This window comes from Cyanistes caeruleus, chromosome 2 (genome assembly GCF_971803275.1).
Source record: "Cyanistes caeruleus chromosome 2, bCyaCae1.hap1.1, whole genome shotgun sequence".
NCBI classification, from domain to species: domain Eukaryota; kingdom Metazoa; phylum Chordata; class Aves; order Passeriformes; family Paridae; genus Cyanistes; species Cyanistes caeruleus.
The window spans coordinates 77,956,678-77,982,540 of record NC_141702.1 but is presented as its reverse complement, the minus strand read 5'-3'; the positions used below and the strand labels follow the sequence as shown (position 1 = coordinate 77,982,540).

At 38.4% G+C, this 25,863-nt stretch overlaps 1 protein-coding gene across 3 annotated transcripts in view; it reads left to right on the top strand.

Moving 5' to 3' along the window:
- The window catches only part of BIRC6 (baculoviral IAP repeat containing 6), a 175,370-nt gene continuing 149,507 nt past the window's right edge, over positions 1-25,863 (top strand). For 2 of the 3 annotated variants that reach the window (XM_086878080.1, XM_086878079.1), the window contains exons 1-8: positions 1-475; positions 15,757-15,938; positions 18,369-18,506; positions 18,926-19,119; positions 20,743-20,854; positions 22,386-22,468; positions 23,621-23,843; positions 23,945-24,105. In XM_086878080.1, the coding sequence (XP_086734206.1) occupies positions 238-475; positions 15,757-15,938; positions 18,369-18,506; positions 18,926-19,119; positions 20,743-20,854; positions 22,386-22,468; positions 23,621-23,843; positions 23,945-24,105 (1,331 nt within the window). In that variant the 5' untranslated portion in view covers positions 1-237. The remainder of the gene's footprint in view (positions 476-15,756; positions 15,939-18,368; positions 18,507-18,925; positions 19,120-20,742; positions 20,855-22,385; positions 22,469-23,620; positions 23,844-23,944; positions 24,106-25,863) is intronic. The other variant, XM_086878081.1, reaches the window with a different exon arrangement.

Sequence of the window (25,863 nt, the reverse complement as noted above, 5' to 3'; positions counted from 1 at the left end):
CCCCGCCCCCGCCCCTCCCCTCGCGGAGCGGCCCCCTCGCCCCCGCCCCCGCCGGGCCGCGGCCGCTCGGTTCCGCATCCGGCGCGGCTGTGTCACTTCCCGCTCACGCGGGCGCTCTCCCTTTCCCCCTCTCCCCGGACCCGGATGGTGACTGGCGGCGGCGGCTCCAGGGACTGTCACTGAGCGGCTCTCCGCGGGCCTCTTGTCCTGAGGGCGGCGGCGGCGGCGGCCGCGAAGATGGCTGCGGCGGCCTCCTGCTCCTCGGCGGCGGCGGCGGCGGCGGGGCCCGGTCCCGGTCCGGGCTCCTGCGAGTGGCTGCTGCTGCGGGACGGCTGCCTGCGCTGCGACGCCGACGGGCTCTGCAGCCTGTGCTACCACCCGGCGCTCAACGCCATCCTGGCCGTGACCGCGCGCGGCGCCATCAAAGTCATCGACGGCACCTCGGGGGCCACGCTGCAGGCGTCGGCGCTCGGCGGTGAGCGGGGAGCGGGGAGCGGGGCCGAACAGGTGTCGAGGCGCGCCGGGGGAGCCTCGGGAAGGAACGGCCGCGCCCGGCTCGGGCCCTGGATGCCGGAGGATCCCCCCGGCTTATTGTCACCCCTTTTTCCTTTTCTGGCCTGAACGGCCTCTCTGCCCAGGGAGTTGGTGGAGTCGCCGTCCCTGGAGATGTTTAAGGAGAGATTGGCGCGGTGCTCCGTGCCGTGGTCCAGTTGACATGGTGGTGTTTGGGCATAGGCTGGACTCGGTGAATCTCAGAGGTCTCTTCCAACCAGAGCCTGTGATTCCTACTCTTCGGGGCAGAGATACTCTGTGTGTAGACATCGCCGAGGCTTTTTAGTTCTGTAAAACATATTGGCATGGTTTCTGAAAAATCTAAATGGGGGTGGAAGGCTGCGGTCTATAGGGTTGTATTTTTTAATTTTGCTTTTGCAGGTGTTGTTGTGGATCGTGTAACGTTGAACCTTCCAAAGATTAGAAGCAGCCTGTTAGGCAGGACAGGCATAGTTCTAGTTTTTATTGATATGTGATACTGTAATAATTTATTTATTGAGCCTTATTCTGTTTTTTTAAGGCTTACTGCTTAGAGGTGTCATTTGTCCTGTGACTTAAAACTATTTAAGATCAGAATCCTTTATGAAGTTATTTGATTATATGATTTTGTATGTGTTTGAGTAGTTCTTCAGACTGTTGACTATCTTGACTGTCTCTGGTGGTAGTAACCATATCCCTGCTGCTATATTCAGGAGGCATGATTGTGTACTGACTTTGTGGAGGCTTGGACTCTAGCATCTCCATAACTATGAAGCAACTTTATTTGTTGACCGTTAGTGTTTTTGCACTGTTAATACACTAGCTCGGTAGAAAAAGATCCGTGTGCCCTTAACAGCTTTTGTTCCTTGTTTATTAATGGCTTTTAAACTGTGGCACTTGTCAGAATATTGGCGGTGGGTGCTGGGTAGGATTGTTTGTCTCCTTGGGAGTCCAGCCTTTGGAATAGAAAGATAGGCTTCTTACCAGTTGTGTGCCTCCGTGTTCAGGTTCTCCTTACAGTTGTGTATTGCTAATAAGATGTTGCTTTGCTGAGTGGTGGTGAAAGGTTGTTTGCTGCCTGAACGTGGTACAGTAATGCCAAGAAGTGCATGGGAATGCCATAGCCTAGGCAATATGTACACTTTCACCTTGAAAACCAGTAACTCTATTGCAATGTCAAACTGAAGGGAACAGGACAAAAATTGCTGATGTCCTTTCATAACTCAAAGTTGGTACATTGTACGTAAAGGTTAAGCATTTGGGGCAATTGAGGGGAAAAAAAAAAAAAAGTTTTGTGGAATTATTAAGAAGGTGCCAGCTGCTTTTGTTGTCAGTTGCTTGTATGGAGAATGAGGTTCTTGTGTGGTGTTTCCTGCATTGTTCAGGATTCAGATCGCTCTGCTTCTGTAATTCCCTTTTACCTTGCTGTCTCCTAAAGTGCTTTTTTTACGAATAACTTTGTTTCTTTTCTTCAAGCTATTGCATGAATTTAAAAATGGCTTTTAAGTTGTGGATGAAGAGGGCATAAATAGAGGACTTAATTTGTAATTGGCTGTCTGTGTAGGAGATGTTTTATTCTCAGATACAGAAAAGGAAGTGAACTGTAAATCAAAGTGATTCTACACTTTGCTGTGATAGAATCCTTTCAAAGGATTTGACTCAGTATTCAAAATGCTAATGGCAGTTCTCCCCTAAATAGTAACTATTTGAAAATAACATATTGCTTTGCTTCTGTTACGTACATTCAATCATGTATACTTCCTTTAGTGTCAGTCTTCTCTGTGACAGCATGGCTGTAAAAGATGGGTTCTACTCCTCCTCACATAAAACAACAGAATTGCTTGCAATCTACCCAAATTTTATCTGTGCAGTAGAGCTGATGACTTTATTACTGGGGAAAAAAATGATAATCTTAGTTTAGTTTGAAGAAACTTTAGATGAATTTTCTTACAGATTCAGACTGGCATGCCTGTCAGAAATCTGGTTCATCTCAGCAGTTGGTGTCTGTTGCGGCTATTAGCAATCCTGTTCACTGTTGTTCTCTCTCTCTCTTCCTTCCGTCTTTAGGAAGAGAAGGAGAAGGGAATTTATTTGCTTTCTGATATCTGCCTGCACTTTACAGCGTGAGTTTTTTTAATGCAGGATAGTAGTAGCTGGACACTTCGACCTGTAGACCAACTCTATCCCTGCTCCCACCCCTGCCATAAATGACAGGCCAAAGGATATTGTTGCTTCAGGGACTTCTGGTACTATAACTAAAAATAGAGTCTCTAGGAATCAAAACTGCTTCTCCTGGGAGACTGCTTGTCCTCCTTGGTAATTGAGGCTGCAGGTCTTCAGCCTTGCCAAAAGATTTATGTTGGACAGAAATGTTGTTGTTTGTTACCCAAAGAAAAAAAAAAAAATGTAGCAGGCCTCTTTCTAGAAAGCAGAGCAAGGAAAAGATTCTCCTATGAAGGCAGGATAGGGGAGGAAAAGAAACACCACCAAGCCTCAGTGTGTTTTGTATTTGCAGTCACAGTTCACTGCGGAAATATATATTAAGCTTTGAGCTCATTCTCTGTGAAAAGATTGAACCTGTGGAATGCTGAATGTGGTAGAGCAGTGGAGGCTGCCTTCATTAGAATAGAAATGCAGATTGCTCTTCAGTGTGTAAAAGAGCAAGGCAAAAGATTCACAGCCAGAAGACAGTTCAGTTATAGATGGGGTCCAGACATTAGGATGTGGTCTGTGTGCTTCAGTTCCTCATGTGAACTTCATTGATCTAATGTATGTGGTGATCCAGAGACTGTTCTTCTGATCCCAGGCTGTAGGAATTCAGTGTGGATTGTTATACCATGCTGAATCTTCAGCAGCTCTGTCTCTTGAAAGTGTAATCATCTTTAATCTGTTTCCAGCATGAGCCCTGTAGGCCTATTCAAGAGGACCAGGTGATCATTTGCAACAGCCCAGAGCGTGGTAGTGCATAAAAGTGAGGGGAAAATCAGGTAACACTAACATTAAGCCCTGTCTTACCTGGTCACAAGGTTGTCCTTTTCTTTGTGTCAAGACTGTTGCATCCACACTGTGCATTTCAGAGAACCAGACTGGGAGTGCAAGGGAAATTCTTGTGATTTCTGAATGTTCTGCGTTTCTGTTTATTTGCTTGTAGTGGTTTGTCAGGACTGGTTTTGAATCTGTCACGCAAGTCTATCAAGTACTTTATTTTCCCCCTTAGACATTTAAATATTTCTGTGGTTTCAGTTTCAAGTTGAACATTGGTAGCCAAAAAAGCATAAATGAGCAATCTTCAAATACAGCACTAAAGATGAGCCTTTTCCTTGGCCTCAAAAGAAGCAAACCAAAACAACGAGACCAAAAAACCCTGAAGAATCTAAACAAACTTCCAGATTAGTCTTGAGTGACTCTCTTTGTGTTCATAGACGTGTTTGATTTATCAGTCCCTTCTATTTACAAATCAAGTAAGAAAACTTGTGCACTGGGAGAGTGCTGTAACTCCCAGAGGCAGGATTAAAATAAGAAACTGAAATGTACCATCAGATGGACAGTGACAATTTTGAATGTTTCAGTAGATATTTCTAGTTTAATTTGATGTAGCAGTAACTTCAGAGCCTTGTTTGCTAAAATGCAGTGTTTAGTAGCTAAGGCCTTCTAAATTGTTCTAGAGGCCCTAACAGGAATCAAAATATAGACTTCTGAATCTGTACAGGGAAGGATCTGTTCATGGTACATATATACCAGTTCCTGCAGGGGAAACAGAGTTTCTGCATTATCATCAGAGGCCCTAAAGAGCTGTTCCTCCATCAGAAGAATTTAGAAGTAAATAGATCCCAGCCCAGGAGGCTCACCTGTGCCAGCAAGTTCAACACCATTCCATATCAGAGTTCTCTTTTGGGAAGTCTTGTTTTTCTTCAGCTGTCTAACTTTAAATGATGGTGCCTTGGAAATCTCTCAAGGGGTATCCAGCTCTGTTTCTTTCTGATTCTTTTCCATGTGATGCAGAAGGCAAAACAAGAGGAAAATATTCTCTTTTGGAACTTGGAAGTCATAGAGGGAATTTGCACTTACAATAATCTTTAGGAAGAAACTGTTGAGATGCTCAGTCATCCAATTCTACACTTGGTTTATTTGAAGACACCATCAACAGTTTCACCTGTTTGAAGCTCACTGGTAAAACTGATCAAGTTCTCCTTCATTCCTCAAAATTGGGGCAGATTTCTTCCATCTTTTAGTTTCTTGTATTCTTTTCATCTTTTTGTTTCTTGTATTCTTTTGTTCCACTATGAAACAAAGATGATGATGATAATAATAATAATAATAATAATATTAATGTTGTCCCTTGCTTGTAACACAGACTTTCTCATCACATATTGATAAATCTAGTGATGTGCTACTGCCCACCATGCATTTGAGCATACTTGGGTGACTGCTAATCTAGGTGAAATACTTTTTAAAGAGATCATTTCTTTTATTTATGTGGTCTTAAGATCATTCATGAGGTCCCTTAAGCATTTGAGAAAATAGGATAGGCGAAATGTTAGATTTGATTTCAGTGTTTTATGCTAGCAAGGGCTCTAGACTGCTGTGAGCTCCATTTGTCTACTAGCTTAATCAGAGTATGTCAGATATCCCATCTAACTTACCAAGCATCTTGCCAAACTGTCAAAATGCTGTTAATTGATATTTCCAGGCTCTGTTGAAGCACATCTGGGTTATCTTCTGCAGAAGCTACAACAGAGTAAAATTAGAGATCTTTTCTTATCACGTAGCTTTAAAGGGATGTTTGCATGTCCGTGTTTCACTTAGAAGTTATAGCAGGCAGCAGTGCAGGCATATGTTATGGTGCCAGGCATGATCACACAACATTTTTTCATTTTATTGACAGATCGTTCATATCTGGACCGATGGATTCACGGCTGTCAGTGCAACAGCAGTGCAGTATTATTAAAGGTTGCAGAATGCTTTAATATCAGATAATCAGAAATTTCCTAGGTCTCTGCATATGGACTTTGAAAAAGGTCTTCTGCAGAAGATGAATCCTGAAATGCTTCTTAGTTACCTGAAGAAGAAACATTGTGCTGAGATTTGTGTCAGGGTTTTGAACTTTGACTTCCTGCCCTAATTGTCTCACAGGTAGTTAAGGCATTTCTCATTGATATCAAGGGGAAAAAAATGACTTTCATTCAGTGCTGATTGTTATCCAACTTTGGTCAAGAGAGCTTTTAGTATGCCTATATAATAAACCCTTCAGCTCAGCTCCCAGTTATGTTTTGTACTGTGTTGTGTAAGATGTGGAAGAAACTTGGCAGAAATGTATTCTGACAAGATAACTTGATAGTTCAAGTCCAGAACGTTATGGGAAAAAGCAGGTATATCTCTGTTGGACTTGTAGTAATGAAAGCATGGAGAAGGCTTTTACTCTTTGCCCAGCCTAGTGATCTTTAAAAGCCACGTCTTTTACTATTCTGAACATCCTGGTATCAGTGGTTTGTATCTAGCATATTCTCTTGTCCTATAGTTGGTCTTTTCTGGCAGCCCACCATAATGTTAGCTGGCCCAGTAGAACCACTTTCTGAGTCTTTAGTTACATGGTTATAACTGTGTTTTATGGTTGCACTGGTATCCATTACTTAAGTGAAAACAGAACATCTAAAGTTTTATAAGACAGACTATGAGAAAAATCTATCCTAGATGAAGATTCATCTTAATTCTTTTTTAATAATGATTAGGACTGATTTTTTTGGTATGGTGTTGGCCTGTTATTTCAGGTTTTCTTTCTAGTTATTTTCAATTCAGGAAACAAAGTGTCCATCCTTGCTTTTACAAGCATTCTTTAATTTTCTCTGAACAGTATGACATATTCAAAAAATGTTTCTTAGACTGCTTTGAAGATGGAGATGAGGCTTACAGTCACGTGGACTCATGGACAACTTCTGAGTATATCAGACTGTCCCAGGTCATGTTGTGAGATAGCTTGTTACATGTTATCTGTTCCAGTGGGCTCAGTAACTTCTCACAGTTTTTTAAAATTTTTAAATAAAAAATTGACACATTGGTTAGTTCGCTTTCCTGATGGTTCTTAAGTGATGCCACAGTATTGCTTTCTGCTAGAAAGCTGTCCTTTAAATAGTTAATGCTCTCTTAATTGCACTGGCTGCTTGCAGTCACCAGATGAGTGCTTGTCACTGAGTAGAAGTTTCAAGAAAGAGCAGCTATTGGCCTGAGTTCTTTTATTTCTGAAATACAGATGAATAGTAACACTTACGAGTCCTTTGCTTCCTTGTCTTTGGGAAGAGTATCAAGATTTGTTAAGGACCCAGTGTACACTGCTAGTAAAAAAGTAGACAGGAAGTCTGTAGAACATTTATTTTGTAAGATTCGTGTGCATGTTGGGGAAAGAGCACTCCGCAGGTAAGGATGGTAGTCAATAACATTGTATATAAGTTTAAAAGTGTAAAATTACGGAAATAATAACTGATCTGGCACATTAATATAAGCACTATTATATTTAAAATTTTCTTGAGCTGTTTGCTAGGGCCATTCAGTGAGTGTTGATAACTTTTTAATGTGTAACTTAAGAGGGAATTTGCTTAAGTTGTCTTGAAAATCAGTAGTGTTAGTGGAAACATACCCAATCACAAATCTGGTTAATGAAGGCTTGCATAGCATACAGTCTGTCAGCAGTTCTTCAGTCCCCTGTACATCTGGGGAGGGAAAACTGTTTGACCCACTGCAGTTCCCTGATCTGACTGAGTATGAAGCACTCAGGTTTTTGTCGTTGCATTTGGCAGCTGTAGGAGAACAGTTTGGTAAACCCTTGTTTACTGGGCAACAGGCAACAAAGATTTGTGAAAAACTTTGAAGGGAAGAGCTGGGAGGGTGAAGAGTGGCACTGAGAACTATGATGGAGTGCCTGAAGGACAATGGGGAATGGATTAGGGAAGTAGGAATCTGGGAAGATGGCAGTGAAGACTGGAAATAGTGTGTTTAATTGGAGAATAAGAAGGTAGTGTGGTTAATGTGGAGAAAAAGTGGGATAGACTTAGCTGACCTGCCTTCTGTAGGGTCCTAGGTTTATGTTGCAATGTAAATGATGACATGTAACACTACTCGTTAAACTTTTTTTAGTAGTGGATTTTTCCTGTTCAGTTTGATACCGCTTTTGTGAGCCAGAAGTCACAAGACCAGCATTCTTCAACAAATAATCTCAGGTTCCCTCCCCATGCTATAATGAGAAAGAAAATGTCCTTATTCTGAATCTGTGGAGGAACTGCCTTCCCAATACCTACAGAAGGCACCTGGCATGGCCGGGCTTAAGGTAGCTTTTCTGAATGTCCTTCTTTAGTGACAGAACTGAGGTTTAATTTATGTGATCACCATCTTCAAATATTCTTACACTGCAAATACATGTTTAAAGAGTAAAAGGCCTTTTAATTTTTCCAGCTTGTCTGAAGAGTTTGAAAAGGAATCCTAAAGAATAGTTTCACTTTTAAATATAACTTAAGTGTGCATGAATCTAGTCTGTTCTACTTCAGCTTTCCTGTAGAAGTAGTTATTAGGAGAATATGAGAATGCATTTAATAAACTTGAAATACTCAAAAGAATTTAGTGGCATTGTAGCCTGGTGTACGTACTGGAGTCTGAACTAACTCATAATGCCAGAATGTGATCTTGGAATTGTGCTAGGAATATGAAATACCAGCTGAATGCTCAGTTGTTACCATATAAGCAAATGCCAGAGAAGTTGTCAAGAACTCATCTGATTATATGTCATTTTTCAATGTCTATATGTGCAGTATTTCTTTCTCAAAAAGAGTATAACAGAACCAGAAACTTAAGGTGTGGAATGGTTTATTTATGTGAAACAGTATTCAGTCTGAAAAAGATGATGGGGATGATTAAGAGTGGGGAGTTAAGAGAGTGAGAGCATGTGGTAACTGAAAAATTGGGAGTTGATTATTCAAGTACAGGAGTTGAGGGATCAAAATAAGTAGCTATGAGAAACAATAAAATATGGAGCTCCTGACAAGAGGGCATTGTGGATGCTATATGTTTGTGGAATTAAAACAGTGTCGGACAAAGTGATAGAGGAAAAGCCTGTCAAAGGTCATTTTAATAATCAAAATTCCTTTTGGGTCAGAAAGTCCCTAAGTGCAAATTGACTGGGGCTAAGAGTGTTAGAGGAAAGAACCATTGTGTAGATTACCTTTCTTAAATTCTTCACTAACCACTCGATTTAGACCACTGTCTTGGGCAAAGTCTTTGTCTTGGGATTATGAGCATTTTGCTCTGATTCACTATGCTGCTTCTCTATGTAATATTTTTTTTTTAAAGCGATGTCCAAAAGAGAAAGGTCTCAGCAGTCTAAAATAGTGTTTGAAATATTGCTGTAGTAATGGAAGACTGCTGATAAATTTTCTCCTAAACCATTTTTTCTTGGTAAGATAAGCCCAGTTATCTTAGTCTTTCCCCACATGTTGTATGCTGTAGCCCTCTAACTTAGTACCGCCATTCGTGGAACTGTCACATATGTGCCGATATCTCAGATGGTGAAGCGAAGATGGAACTGATATTCTGGATGTGGGCTTATTGCTGATTAGAGACTGATCTTTTCCCATGGTCCCCTCTATGGTAACAGTTTGTGGCTGAGAGGATGCATTGCTGCCTCTTGTTCATCCTGTCCATCAGGATCCCCAAGTTCTTTCTGTTGGATTGCCACCCAGGCAGTCGGTCCCCGGCTTCTCTTGATGTATGGGGTTATATCCCATTCTGGGTATAAGACCTTGCATTTGTCTTCACTGAACATCAGATTTGTGTCAAGACATTCCTCTGTCTGAGATCCTTGTAAAAGGCAGCCCTGCCATTTAATGTATCAGTTGCCCCTTTGTATCAGTCATGTCCCTTTGGTGTCATCTACTCTCAATAAAGGTGCAGCATGTCCCACCATCCAAGCGAACCTTGTATCAGGCTTTGTTGGGTGCTACTCATCACTGGCTGCCAGCTAGGTGTTGTATCCTTAACTACTGACTTTGCACAGGACAATGTAGCCAGTTTTTCACTTGCCCTGTAGCCCACCCATCTGCTTTTGGGAACTGACTGCTTCTTCCCAGCATGATTTCTTGGAATCTCCTTACAGTATTGGAGCTTGGAAGGGTGAGAAGCTAAACCATTTCCTGCCAAACAGTCTTGGGAGTTCAAAAAGTGCCATATGTGGAGATGTTTTCTCCTGTTGAAGAGACTGCAGGATACATAATGGGTGAACTCGGATGCCACTTTAGGGACCAAAAGAGGAACTGGTAGTAAAATTTCATCTGGCAAAGTTTCTTTGTTGTGAAATGCTGTGATGGGACTAGCACTTGAAGAACAGGAACTTCCTGTTACTGAGCTGCGAAGTGTTCCTTGCCCGTGTCTGGTTGTGGGTGGAAGCTGTGTAATCTGTCTGCACTCTTTGAAAGAAAACTTTCTGAATTTTTTTCATCATTTTCACTATAAGAAAAATTTTGAAGAAGAATGTGCCCTCTGTGAGGTGTTTGCAGAAGAATTGCAGTGACTTACATTCTCACAGTTTATCTGGGCTTGCAGGAAGGATTCTAGAATACCTTGTGAAATCTTTCCTAATTTGTTCTTGGAATAACGGCGTAAAGCTCTGTGAGCACTTGTGTTCTGTACATCCAAGTGATGTCAGATACATGGAGATCTGAAACCACACAAAGAGCACGGGCACAAGGAGCTCAGCAGCATCCTCCTGCTGATTCATTTTGAGTCTGTACAGTGGGAGAGAACTCTATGCCTGCAAAGTGAGTGAGATATGAACTGTCTTGATCTCAGTGGGGTTTGTTTATGTTCTGAAACCTTTTAAATGTTAGTGTTAGCGTCTCTTAGTAGTTGCTTGATCAGACACATCTAGTTAATATTCATGTGGCAGTCTCCAGTGCTTTGGCCCAGATAACACATCTTCCTGTTAATAAGGATTATTAAAACCAGCTATCATATAATGAAACTGATACCAAAGCAACTCTGTCCTGCTTTTTGCTAAAGGAAAAGATAAACTTTAGATCATATGTCTTGTTTTTTATTAACTAAATCCAGTTTTTGCAAATAAGTGGGTTTGAAGGCACTTTGTAATGCAAATCCGGGTATTTGTCTCCTTCAGCATTCTTGCTGTTTGGATAATATTTTGAATTTTCTTTCCTGCTTCAGCTTGAGTGTGTTTTTTCTTTATTAAATCATTCTGGACAGCTCTTCCAGCTGATGTGGCAGATGAAGGTGTGTGTGTATGGTGAAATCTAGAAGAGAAAGTGTTGCTTGTATATACCTGGACTAAGCCATTTACATAATTTGTCTAAAATAGGGATTTGAACTTGTGTTCATCTAATAGTTTCCTTCCTATCTTTTCCTCAAGTTTGAGAATATTTTTGTTTTGGGGAAAAGAGGGGCTCATGGACTGCCTTTGCGGTGACAGCAGACTGCTTTGGTGAGGTGTTTTTAGTGCAAATAAGGTGCCAGGCCTGGACCTGGAAGATAAAACTACAGAGCTGAAAAATTCAGAGGGGATGTACATGAGGAAGAGAAGAGGAGAAACAAGGGAGAATCTCTAACTGCTAAATTCAGTAATTATGAGCAGTCATGGCCTGATTTGGCCAGGCATTAGACATCATCTTGTTATGATGTTCCCAATTGTTCACAACCACCATGTCTTTGTTTCATTTGGGAGCCACTGATGTGAAATAATTTGGAGACAACTTCCTTTTTAGACCAGACTTGTAGTGATTTGCTCTTCATCCTCTTTTGTGTGAACCCTTTGCAGCTCATCCATAGTTGTGCTTTTCTGTAGTATTAGTTCAAAATAGATTCCTATAAATACAGCAAGTTAAGACAACAAGTTGAACTTTAGGAGAGGATTTTCTCTTTTTTATTAATATTTGCATTGCAGAACTTCCTCAAACTGCAAGTGTTCTGCTATGCTTGCCTTGGCAGATGTGTTGCTTAGCTAGCATGTAATTAGGTGTTATACTTGCTAACTTTCAGTTGGTTTTATGATTACAAGAAGTGTTAGCAATAAGAAAGGCACATGCCTTGTGGCAAATGAGGACAACTGATACATAAGGTTTTTTAATCCCAGGTACATGTGAAAAATGTGAGAAGTAGCTGATTGAGGTTCTAGCAGGAAGTGTGTTTTTGTCTCAAAGGGAAAGGATAGTTTTGCTGTTCACTAACCTGTCCTTTTCTTGAGTTTTAGATTCTCTTTAAGCTTGATGCTCAAATCTTATGGTACAAAATTAATGGAACAGATAGGACTTTTGCTCTCCTGAAACTTCATTCATTTTTCCCATGCTTGCAGTATTTTGAAATGAGTACCGAGATATTGTTTGGATATTTTAATTTAAATTGAAAATGCAGAAACTGGTATTGATGCACGTAATGTATGTATTCTACTGGGCTAATGGGATTTCTATTTCTCAAAAAATATTACTTTAATTCTTAATTTAAAGACTTAGTGACGTTCATAGATCAAAGTAATGAATGTTCCCTTAGATATTTGACTGGACTTGGGTGTTAGGATTATAGAATTAGTGCTATGATGCATGTGTTTACCACTCTTACTTTATAGCTGCAGGTAAATGTTAGTTTACTGTAATTTAGAAACTATTGGAGGGGCATTTTGCTCTGTATTGAGAGCTTCTTGTCAAGAGAATTACTGACTTTGATATGTTTCAGTACCATTCCTGGCTAGCAGTTTTCTAGGCGAATTAACTTTTTTCAGTATCACAAAAGATAAAGGCGTTACTGCCAGTGTTAATCCATGTCTCTTCATGATGATGGCCAAGCATATGTAGGTGACAGTGCTTCTCTTAAGCTCTATAGCTTTGAGGCTGAATCTATCTTTAGAAGAGAGATGGAGACAAACATTTTCATAGTTCTACTTCTTGAAATGCAAAGCTAATTCTCTAATTGGTTTGGTTCATCTTAGTGCCCACGGGCAAGGGGGCATGACAGATGCTGCTTAGACTGTTACGAATTCTCCAAACAAGTTTGTTTTCTGTAACACTCTCTTAGGTCAGATTTCAGTCACAGGAAATTGCTGGTCTCTGTTCTCTGTTGTTTGAAAAAAAGAAGGTGGAGGTGAAATGTTCCTTTTCTCAGGTTCTTGATTTCTGCAATCTGATATTTGTTTGGTTTGATTTTAAATTTTTAGATTGCTAGTTTTAATGTTGTGATAGATGACGTACCATACTGTAATATGTGATTGGATTTGCACTTCTAGCGTGCTAGCAGCCTGCCAGGTTTCCTTGTAGGAGCTGACAAAAGGTTTAATGACTTCTTTGTGAGTTGTTTTGTTTTCAATCCTAGGCAGATAGGCTGGAGATATTGGGAAAAGCTATGATTCACTTGTGCCAAGACTGAAAAGCAAAATCATTAGAAACTTTGAATGACTGCTTTTTCTCCTACCACGCAAAATAAATTACAGCTAAAGCAATTTGGGCTAAAATGAGAGTAAGACTTGGGTTTTGATGATCTAGCTTAAGTAATTTAGTGATTTTATGTGAAACTTTTTAGCTGTGGTTTGTGAAGATACAGATCACTATTTATTGCCAGTAAAGCTAGGCTGGACAGGCAGGACATAATGTTAGAGGTGCACCAGTATATTTTTCAAAGGGCAGAGTCCTTTAGCACATTGTACAATATTGATTTTGAGTTAAAAAGGACACTTCTGACAATGCTTAGGATGATTTAACTTTTCCAGGCATAACTTCTAGGTTACTACTTCTGTAGTGGTAGCTTCTGTATTCTTTGGTTTCCTGGTTCTCAATCTATTATTATAATCATATGGTCAGCCATATGTAGACTATGTTATAGTATGTGACTAGAATTAGAAACGTCTTGAAGTGTGTTTTGTGAACTTTTGAAATTAAACTCCTATTTGCAAAAAAGCTTCTCAGCAACTCAGAGGCTATTCAGTGTAAACTAGTCAGTTACGGTATGTGTTTCTCTGGGTTTTGGAAAAATATTAAATATTGATTGAATCATTTCTTTGAAGCTCCATTGACTTAGGCTAAGAAAGCCTGTTTTGTTTTTATGTGCTTCAAATAAAATAAAACCAGCAACTGTGAATAACTTTCTAGAGATAATTTGGCCAATCTTTCTGTCAATGCAACCAACCAGAATATTAGCCAGCACATGGAAAATCACAGCTGGTAGGCAATGTATTTCTTGTTCTGTAGTTATAACTTCTTATTTTGTTTTGCAGTGGAGCAGAAATACTATGTTATCTGCCTCGTTAGTAATCATCATTGGTTTTTAAAGATTCGGACCATTTAGTCAGAGGATATTAGCTGTTTGCTGCTTTAGATATGATATTTCATTAACATCACTACAGAATTGATAAAATAAGAGTGGTCTAGCCTGGAAAGCCACAATGGCTGGGGCTTCTACAGACTGCTAAACTCCTAGTCACAGGGCATGAGCATACTCCTGTGCTTGACAAGAAATAAGGAAAGTGAAAAAGCAAGTGTTCATGGTGTTGGCACTGCCAGAAAGTGTGAGATGCTTTTCCCATTTTCTCTGGGAGGGGAGAGGAGGAGAGAAGAGTGTTAAAGAAGGTGTCCTCTAGTTATCCATCCCTTACATCACTGAAGAGTCTGCCAATGCCATCAGAATCTTCTGAGGTTTCTAGTTTAATGCATCAGATACTGTTCAGTTTACTTGCATAATAGTTTCCAGTATGTTATTGAAACTTACACTTTTAAAGATGTTAAATCTTGTATTTGAATTTTTGACAAAACTTATTTTCCTGTAAAATGTTTTACTTCCTTGCCTGCAGCTGTGCTGGCTGTAGAAAGTCTTGTCTGAGGAACTCCAGTGGATTGGCAAAAACACAATTTGAAATTAGTTGATTTACCATTCAGAGAACTCTTTTTTGCTGAGCAAGGACCAAAGACTGCCCAAGTATCAAGTGATTCCAGACTCGAAGTGTTTCTGACTGCTGTATCAATGATTACGATTGCAGTACCTGTAATGCAGGCAAACACATGTCCTTTATTTTGTGAGTATATCAGTCATTGTTTCCGAAATCTGAAATCTTGGTGAGAAGTGTAGCTGACAACTGTTCTTTACCTGCATTAAAGAGGATACCACAAATGTAATGTGGTCAGATTCATGTGCCTTATACTTCCAGAAGTTTAAATTTCCATTTAATTCTGTCAAAGTGTAAAGATGACAGAATTATGTAGCTGTCCCTAGCCTGGGTGTTTTACTGTATGCTAGCTACCAAAATGGTGATTTTTAAATTATTTATAATAAAAACAGTATCCAGTGTCTGAGGAAAGAGGAGAACATGGACAGGACATGATTAATGCAAAATTTAATGAAACTCCTGTTCCTGTGCGACAGGAAGACATCTGTGTTGATAATCCAGCACTTTCAGCTGCCCTTGGAGAATGTGTTCATATATTTATAACATACACATAATCTGCTTCTGTCTGCAATAGAAAGCAATTTGCCTTCTATGCAGGTAGCATTTTACATGGATTATATTTAGTTCTGCAATCCATTCAGCTTTAGACACGTAATCGTGATAAGTAACATTAAACATTTTACGTGATAATATCCATTGCCACAGCCTTTCCTTATTTATCTGCTGGCAGTGTTCCTCTGCCTTCACCAAACTTCTCAAACCTGTTACTGACATCACATGTGCAGCACTGAGCAGAAATGAGCTGTTGTAGTGTCTCAAGGAACACATGCCACGTTGGTATGTTACATGCTGTACTTAGTTTTGAGAATTTAAGTATTGTTTTGCTTGATGAAGTAGTGTTAATAAGCCTAAATGGTAATTTAGCAATTTTGTCTCAGTGTTTGTTCTGATTTGTACGATTTAGTTCTTAGTATTGACTGTCAGCTGGTATGGAGTACACCAGGCATCTGCATTAAGCTTGAAAACACTAGTTGAGATCTCCTGTTAGGAGGAGGACTTAAATTAATGGCTTCCACTGTAGGAATAAAATGATTGCAGTTATTGATGGGATGTATAAATTCTTGTTGTGTGTGTTTTTAATGTAGGAATATAAAAGCTTGGTGAAAATTGTGGTTGCTAAAATGCTAGGTTTTGATCATCTCAAGAAGATCTTGCCAACGTGTTACATTACTTTCCTAAACAGAAATTAGAGGTCTTTTCTATAAGAACATTTTTCTAATTGTATCTTGCATTTTATCTTTCCTTTATAGCTAAACCAGGTGGACGGGTGAAATGTCAGTATATTTCTGCTGTGGATAAAGTGATCTTTGTGGACGATTATGCAGTAGGATGTAGGAAAGATCTCAATGGCATCTTACTGTTGGACACAGCCCTGCAAACGCCTGTTTCAAAACAAGATGACGTGGTTCAGCTTGAATTGCCAGTTACAGAGGTAAGATGTGGAGGGAGGGAACAAAAAGAGGCATGTAAATAACTGTGTTGGCAATAATGAAACCAGACATTTTTGACTCTTGACTTTCTAGAGTGATATTAACACCATCTAATAGAAGAGTTTCTTAGTTGTTAGCTGTCATAGGGTCATAGCTTTTCACAGTTATCTGTATCTCAAACAAGTAAGAGCATGCCTCAAGACTACATTACTTCAGATGTAAGAACTTTTTAGTGACCAGAGATAAGGACTCATTTCCCCACCTTTGTCAGTGCTTGTGTATGGAATCTATGTTTACTTGTAGAAGTTAGTCTGCCCTGTTAGACATGCCGGATTTGTTGTTGTTGTTTTTGTTGTTGTTATAGTCTTCAGGAAAGGAAAGATGAAATTAGGTAATATGGTGTTTCATCATTTGAAGAATTAGAGCTGGAATCTAAGTTTTCTAGCAAGGTCAGCTGGCCTAACAAAAGACTTTTCTCTGTGCAAACCTGGCTTCCCTTACATGTTTGGATCGGCTGTAACACAGTACTTCATGTCACAGTACTTTGAACATTTAGTATCACTTTAAGAGAAGCTAATGTAGACATTTCTGCTTAAGAGTGTAGTGCTTAGGATTTTGTTGCATTTGTTTATCCTCAGCACTGATGTAAATTATTTATGTGCTTCTGAAGTATTGAATAACAGGTGCTTACTATGAATCAAGAATGTATGTTATATGTGAAGTTTTTAACTATGTGACTTGAGTAGCAGTAATGGCAATAAAATGTTGAGGTCTCTGAAGAGAGCTTTCCAGGCTCCTGATGCTTGTTGCCCACTGGAGTCACTTTTATACCCTTTGTGAGTTACTAAAGAATCTTTGTATGTGTGTCTGAGTGTGAAGAAAGTGTCAGAGGTCAGAATTTCCTTCCATAAGGTCTGCTGTGGCATGTTTGCAGTTTCACATGGTTCAATATAACTTACAAGTTTGTGTCAGTTTTTTGGCACAAAGATTCTTTGGTTCTAAAGAGTTTACAGACCCTTATTTACAGCCCTTCTCTGTAAAGATCCTTCCTGTAGAAAAAGAAGTGTGGGGCTCATTAGGAATAGCTTTGGGAGTTTCATCACCAAATCAGTGAGGAAGAAGGCAAAACATTAGCAGCCTTAAGTTCTTTCTTTTAATTTTAAAAGTCAGTAGCCCAGACCTTGGAAAATTTTAGTAAATATTAAGCAAATATCATACAAACACATCTGTCCACCTCTTTCATCATAGAAAGGTCAAAAACTTTCATCCAAGGAAGGGAGTTTAGTGTTTAGTTTTCTCTAGAACCTTTCTGCTAATTTTTACACTTAATTTAAATAGTCTTTTAAGTAGTTTGATCTGCTGGTAGTGCAGTGCACCTTTATGCATTTCTAATTGTCAGAATTAACTGAAGCAACCTCTATGCTGTTTTGACTTCGTTATAGAACACTACAGTTTAGGAACTTCTACAGTCTGTTCTTCTTCTGATACTTCTTTAGCTAGGGGGCTGTTTTTCCTTATTTCAGTCTTTCTTCCCCTCCACTTCCTAATGCCATAACTAAGGGGCCTTTTGGTCTGTTCTGTTTCGACAAGTTTGTGGTTGTTTAAAGGACTGCTTGACCATTGTCCTTGGGTAATATTTCCCTGTGTTTGTAACTTGAAAGAGTTCCTGTAATATTTTTCAGATGTTAACCCACCTAACAGCAGATTTAGAATACCCTGTGCCTTGCACATTAAGCATACCTTTTAATCTTAACTGTCAACATGAAGTTAGCAGACAGTGGGGTGAGCTGGAAACAGATGAGACTTGGAAGAAAATGTCTTTAACCACTTAATGAAAGAATTATAATGCTTATAGCATTCTTTCCTAGCTGCATTATTTCTGAGTTTTAAGAACTAAGTTCTAAACTAGCCTGGGTTTTTCTTTGCCCAGTTTTTCAGCTTTACTGCATTAGCATTCTAAATAACTTCTCTCTAATTTTATTGCGATGTTGTTGTTCTCATTATTATCTATCTTTTTGAAGGCACAAAGCTACTCAGAATGGCAAGACTTTTGTTCTTGCTGTCACTTTTTATCATTAAAGCTGAATGAATCCTTTTGAAGAGAAAGCATTGGGCAATAGATGCCTCCTCATTGCTTGCTTTAATAGATCTTCAGTTGTAATTTATATGACTGACTTTTTCAACATTTGATAATATTGCCCTTGAGAGAATTTGTAGTAATTACTGTTACCATTGCTGAAGTTTATCTGTGGGTTGGCCTGTGAGATAAAATTTGGAGTATCATACTCAGGTCTGGATCTTTTATGGGAATTATGCTGATATAATATATGATAAAGTTGAATCTGGAAAATCTGAGAGTAATGATACAGGCATAATTTCTGTTGTAGTTACTCAGTGTGGGTACTAACTTTGCTTACACATCTGCATTTTAGGCTCAGCAGCTGTTATCTGCTTGCATAGAAAAAGTAGATGTTTCTAGCACAGAGGGATATGATTTGTTCATCACACAACTGAAGGATGGCTTAAAAAATACCTCACATGAAACAGCAGCAAATCATAAAGTTGCAAAGGTAAGAATTTGTCTTAGTACTGTATAACATGAATTCCCACATCTAATTTGTCTGTACCATTGAAATATACAAAATCTGTGACTGAGTGTGGTGGATTTTGTTTGAAGACAGGGGAATATAGTATCTTCCTTAGTTTTATGTGTGAAGCTTCACTTGGTAAGAGAATAAACAAGATTTCTTGTTTCTTGGTGATAAAGTCAACTTATAAACCCAACTGAGCTTTTGAAGCTCAAAACAAGAAAGGACAAAAAAGAACAAAAATTTGAAGTTACTAACTTTCCTTGTGTTATGTTCACGTTGCTTTTGTGCTTCTGTTGTTATATTTTTTGATATTACATGTGCTTTGGTTTTGACACTTTTATGATCTGTTTGTTGTTTATATGCTAAAATTTTTAAACAGACACTTTTTTCTTGTTTAGTGGGCAACGGTTACGTTCCACCTTCCTCATCATGTTTTGAAGTCTGTCGCCAGTGCCATTGTAAATGAACTCAAGAAGATAAATCAAAATATTGCTGCCTTACCTGTAGCATCCTCTGTGATGGATAGGTTATCTTACCTCTTACCCAGCGCACGACCAGAGCTTGGTGTGGGACCTGGGCGATCTGTGGACAGGTATATTAAGACAAAATAAGTGATGAATTTGACCCCTTAGTTGTATCAGGATAAGCTCTTAGATGACATTAACTTACTTGCCAAAGAATTAGTCCTGTTCTGTTCTTTGTTCTTACACATACAGCTAGTTAACTGTTTAATGTGTGCTGTGCCATACATGTTATTGAATTTAGCAAAGCCTTTATGGACTCCACAAGACTGACTGGGTTTTAGCTTTAATGCAAACAGAATTTACTTTGCTCTTAATACCAACATAAACTTTTAGAAAGGTAATAATTGCAGCCTTAAATATATACAATTTTGTATCCTGAAGTCCGTTGCTTTGCCTTCATACAAGAAAGAGTCATGCTTATGTTTTATGGTTTAGAAGTTTAGGAATTTACCTTTGCAGAACATATATACGCTACTTCAGCTCTTGTCACCTGCTGTGTGTTTGGGGTAAGAGAAAATTTTACCTCAGATTGCTGCTTCATCTCTTTCTGATCCAAATGGTAATGTATGCACAAGCAAGTAACCCATTATTTTAACCTTCTTAAGTGGAGACTAGTTAGAATACTGGTAAATCTTCTAAGCTTATAAATTATTCTTTCTTGGAAGTGTCTGTACAAATATTACTTTGCATGTGTATTGTCATTTCTTACACCTCAAATAATTTAATGAATTTGATTTCATCTCTTAGCTTTCCCTCCCCAAGCCTTCAGGTCTACCTGTACCTCACCATATTGTATTTTGATTAGAGCTCTTCCAAGATCTGTCTCTTGAGCTGGTATAGTGTCAAGTTAAGATAGCTCTTATGTGGGTGTTGCTAGAATAGATTACTTCCTTGGCAGGAAATGTTTAATATTTTCATTCTCTTATAAGACAGCAAAAATCTCCTGGAACTGAGAAGCAGAAAGAGGAAATAAGGCACCTTTCCATCTAACAGCTCTAGTTCTTGGGAGAACAAAGCTCTGTCAAGGGAAAAGAAAAACTGATACTCATTTCTCATGTACTGTTGCAGATGAGGGACATGCACTGAGTGAAGGTGGAAAAGAGAGGAACTTCTTTGGTCTCTAACTGTTGAGTTGCAGAGAGGTTCATATTTTGGGATGTAGTAGTTTAAAATTTACAAGTATTTTAGTATGTAGTGAGTGATGATGGGGAGGGTGGGGATTGGAACATGTATTCAGTTAAGCCTAAAATATCCCTTCAGAGTATTTTTAAATATGCCTATTCATATCTGTTTAACTGTTTAAGAACCCAAATTTTTTTACAAGTTGTCGTGTTAAAAAAAAAAAAAATCCAACTCTCTTGCAGTTGGGCTAGATTCTCCACCTGCCTTTGATGCAGAATAGCTTTGGGTATCTGACGCTTTTCTGCAGGTAGATCAAATAGCTTGTTTTATTAATCCTGCTTTTAAGATCCATAGGTAGCTGTGTGCCTTTTCTTTTTTACTGGGGATGTACTTTGAGCACCCAAGTGAAGAAACTTTGTAACTTTCCTGTAATAGTTAAAATTTTATGTGTAAGTTATAGGTTTGTGCTATTTTTAATGGTTACTAAAGGACCGGAAGTCTTATAAATAGTTTGGGTTTTTAATTTTAAGTGGCAATTTTGGGTAATGTAGGGTTTTTCACCTTTCTAGGTCTTTGATGTATAGTGAAGCTAACAGACGGGAGACATTCACTTCATGGCCTCATGTGGGTTATCGGTGGGCACAGCCAGATCCTATGGCTCAAGCTGGATTCTATCACCAGGCAAGAGATTTAATTGTTCTTAGTGTTTGTTCCCCAAGTGGAAGGGCAGGGGAAAAGAGGTGATGTTTTTCACTCAGTTTTTTTTTTTTTAATGGATTCCTTCAATTATGCTTAAACCATAAAAAACTTTGTCATTTGTTGCTGCTGACGATGAATTGATCACATGGACATAAGTCGAGGTGTGGTGAAAGAGAGAGTTTATTTTTCCTCTCAGAATGTATAGGTTTCTGACCACGGCCAGGGATTGGATGGTCAGGATAACACCTTCCCAACTGCACTGGCCGTGAGAGATGTCCATCACAAGACATGTATCAGAAAGAATGTACACATATCTATGTTTACAGTTACTGTCCTGGGAAAGTCTTTGGAAAACCATGTCAGCAAGCTCAGAAGCTGAGTTTTCAGGGCGACAGTCATTCAGCTCAATTTTTATTTTTTTTTTAAGTTTCAAGGGGTGTTGATGTCTTGAGTTTGCTTCTTTTTTGTTTGTTTTTTTTTTTTTGTACAGATCACGGAAAATACTGTTCTGAACTTCAGTATATAAAACTTTTTGAAATACCAGATTGATCTGAGTTAACAGTAATAGAGATGAAATTGGTTGTTATGTAGAATCTGTCCTTCTCCTTGTTAGATTATTGAGTAAATAATCCTTTTTATATTACAAGTAAAGCAAAAAGGCAGTAAGCTTGGCACTAGAGTTCTCTAACCATACGTTGCTAGTAGAATTTAATTGTATCTAACAGAGGTCTTAGATCACATTACATTGTTAGGCTTAGTGAATAAATACAACCTCAATGTTTTATTCCACTACTTTTGCTTATTTCCATTTTTCATTCCTTGAAATTATTCCTGCTTTAAAGAAATATTTATAATATGGATTTAGATAATGATGGCCGGGCAGTTCCCACCATTTGACAGCAATACTGTCTGTTGCAATCTGTCAGTTGTAAAGTGTGATAGGTGGATGAAGTTTTTGGTGATTTCTTAAACTTGTACAGAAGGTGAAATGCAGGGAATTCATATGTTGGAATTGCATATCTTGAAATGAGGTCTTGAAAATGCTAAATTTTAAGAGAATGAAAATTTTGATTGCTCTTCCTCAGTTACTTGAGCTAGTAACAACTGTTCTTTGCAGAGGAGGGGTAGAGAATACTTGGTCGTAAGAAATTGGTAGGAATATTTTTTAACCCGTGTTTATCCAAGCATGTATTCTGCTGCAGCTCTAAATTTTTTGAACCTTGTGAACTTTTGCAAAAAAAAACAACAACAAAGTAATTTCTGTTCTATGTATGTGGTTTGCATCCAATGACTTGCATGAATGTTAGTTCTGGATCTCTTCTGTGATAATATATATCTTTTTTTTCAATGTGAAGTACTGGCACTTTGGAGTATATAAAAATTGTGGTCTCTTAATATGTTTAATGTGATAGCTTTAGTATGTCACTAAAGGGAAAGAACTTTATCACCTAGTTAAAAGTGTTTTGTAGTACATAGCTATATAAATTTCAAGTGTTTCTTCCTATTTTCATAGCCTGCTTCATCAGGAGATGACAGAGCCATGTGCTTTACCTGTAGTGTGTGCTTGGTGTGCTGGGAGCCTACAGATGAACCTTGGTAAGTTTAATGATGTGTGAAGTACACTTAATTTTGTGCTGAAGAGGTTAGAAATCTTCAAAGGACAAAATTCAACATATCTCAGTGGTATTTCTGGTGAGTTTAGGACAAGTCATTGACAAGAATGAGTTTCCAGAATGATTCCATGGAACAAATCACGAAAAGATTTGATGTACTATATCAAATTTCTGTCTAATACTAAAAGAAAAAACAAATGTAGTTTGTTTTATTTCTTAATTCTGATTTGCTATTTCATTTCAAATTGCTCCTTGAGAGCTGTCAGCCAATATTCTAAACTGAGTCTTCTATTTGATTGTGACTAGAACACATCTCATTTCAGGTTCAAAAACTGTCATGGCTATGTAGTCCATATTTGCCTTTTCTGTGAAGTTTCTGTATGCATTACTAGCTTCCTGAATAATCTAAAATTGATTCTGCATAGTGACAAAAACGTGGGACCTTACACTGATTAAACAGTTCTTGGTGTAATATTTTTTTTTTGATTAGTTGATAATTTATAATCTTTTCTTGAACACATCAGATTCCTGACTTGCTGGAAACTTTTCCTTGCAATATTATCTTCATAGTTTTTGTCTACTCCTTTCACTTAGGATTTTCAAGACATTTTATAGCTGTGTAATTGTTCTTGTCATGTCTCTGTCTTAGCTGTATATCAAGATTAGGTTTTTTCCATGCTTCTAGGTCAATGTGACATTCAGAACTGTTTTCAGTTTTGATTCTTTTAATTGTGAATATAGAATGAAAAACAGAACGTTGCTTCTAAAGTTACTCGTAACGTTAGAGTTTTAATGTACGTTAATTTAATCTGGGCTTTTTGGGGACATGATTGGCTGCTGCCTATAGAACAAATAAAATTTTTTAATGGACTAATTATATTAAGAACATTGTGTAAATTGATAATTTTGAATATGAATGTGCATTGATTGATTCAAGTCTTTAATACAGTCTGCTATTGAGAATCAGCAGGGAAAGCTGTGTTAGTAACTTCAGAGCTCTCTTTTATGGTTAACTGCAGTACATTTCATACAGTTTTGTTTCAGTTTCACTTCTGGGGCTTAGCTTGTAAATGCTGTGTGTAGTTTTCACAGTAAAAAAATCGATATTTTCTGTGTTTGCTTTTAATCTGGAAAGGTCTGAACATGAGAGACATTCCCCAAACTGCCCATTTGTCAAGGGTGAGCACACTCAGAATGTACCTCTTTCGGTCACACTGGCAACAAGTCCAGCACAATTTCCCTGCACAGATGGCACTGACAGAATAACCTGCTTTGGATCTGGAAGTTGCCCTCATTTTCTAGCTGCTGCAACAAAACGAGGAAAGATCTGCATATGGGATGTTTCCAAACTTATGAAGGTATGCAATATAAACCATCATTTTTCATAAACTGTTTACTGATCAGGCATATCTTGATTCAAAATCAAATACATCTTCTGTTTTCTGTTGTTATTTCTCAGGTCCACTTAAAATTTGAAATCAATGCATATGATCCTGCTATTGTGCAGCAACTTATGTTATCAGGAGAACAGAGCTCAGGGGTTGACTCAAGGAGACCAACACTGGCATGGTTAGAAGATTCCTCTAGCTGCTCAGACATACCAAAACTAGAAGGAGACAGGTATGCCAGTCTACCAAATGAGAAATATGAAATGCTTCTGTGTAAGTGGTAAAGGCCATTTTAGCAAAGTCATGCTTTGTGAAATGCAAGATTGGTAATTTTCTTTTCAGGGAAATAATATTTTTAGTCACTCTGTATTTGTACACAATTCAACACTTGAAAAAGACTAATCTAAATTCCTATTTTTTTAATCAGTTTCCTGCTGTTGCAGTTTCATACTCCACTAGCAGAGAAATTGCAGATCTCATTGCTGCCCTACGCTCAGGTTTCAGAGGCAGAGCAAAAAGAGATAGGAATATAAGTTTAGGATCAGCTTTTCATTTTAGTTATGGATTATATATTTCAGGTTTTGAAAGCAAGGGCTCCTTATGGACTTCTGGAACATGCTTTTCTCTGATTGCTTCTCCGTAAATTCTGGTTATGTCATTCTGAAAATAAACTGTGTGGATATGCTAGGAATTTGTACTTCCTTGCATACTTTTAATGCACACGTACAGACTCTAAACAATTAGTCCTGTTGCAAAGATTTGGATAAGCTAGAGGGTATGCCACTGCTTAGAAATGATGATGTGAGAAAAAATAGTATTTCACTTGTGCTTCATGCAGTCTTACTGGGAACTCTTGTCTGGTCTTGCCAAAGCTCAATAGAGTGAATAACTGTTGGAAAATTTAGAACAAAAGTTGTCTGGAGAGTCCTGCTGGTTTTCTGAATGTTCCTTCTTAAACTTCAGCATTAAGAAGAAAGTAACAATACTGCTAAATACACAAGGAGGTAAATCTTTGGTTTTGAGCTTGTGTGATATCTTTGGTAGTGCAGAGCAAATACAGAGCTTGCTCTTCTGCTGACATGGGCAACATCAGCAGCTGCCTGGACTCTTACTGTAGCTTTAGGGCTGGGAACTCTTAATAGTTGAACTCTTAATAGTATAATAGAATTATACCAATTTTAAGAGCTGGATACAGACAGTACAATCATACTGCCTAGAACTAAGCATCTTACATTTCGCTTAACCTACAATTTACTATCAGTTCTCCACTTAAGGGGAACCTGGATCAGGATCAAAGTATTGAATTGTGTCTGCCATGTTGTGAAGTGAAGGTTGATCAGGTTTGACCCCACAAAGATCTATTTCTTAGATATGAGGAATAAGCATCCAGTTTGTTGAAGTTTGAGAATCTGACTTGGTACTGTGCATAGTTATACCTGAAGCTGCAAAGGGATTACTGTCCTTCCTATGTGTAAGGAGCCTGTAATAGGAAATAATTTATTTATTTTTTTTTAAAGTCAGATGCATTAATTATTTAAATATTCTTAGAACTACTCAGGGGCCTATCTCTCTTGAAAAGGTATCTTGAACAGAATCTAGTTTTACGACATGATTTATGATTTATCTGGCAGTATTTTTAAAACCAACAACACTGTTCATCCCTTGTTTCAGTACTAGCTACAAAATTGCCTTGTAGAATTGAAGAGCAGTCTGTCAGCTCCACTTTCCAGAGATGATTTTGAGGAATTTGAAGATGTTGATATTAATTTTTAGATGTCCTGATTGTATGGTTTTATTTTTCTTTGAAAGGCTCATGAGAACTGACTTTCATTTTAGTTCCATTTATGCCTGAATTGTAGGAAATACAATAGTAGAATGAGACAAAAAGAAATCTGGTCTATTGGTTCAATAATGGATGAAAAAAACTTTATGTTGGTGTCTGTGATGAACTCATCAGTGGATGAACAATGCTGGCTAAAAGGAATGGCCA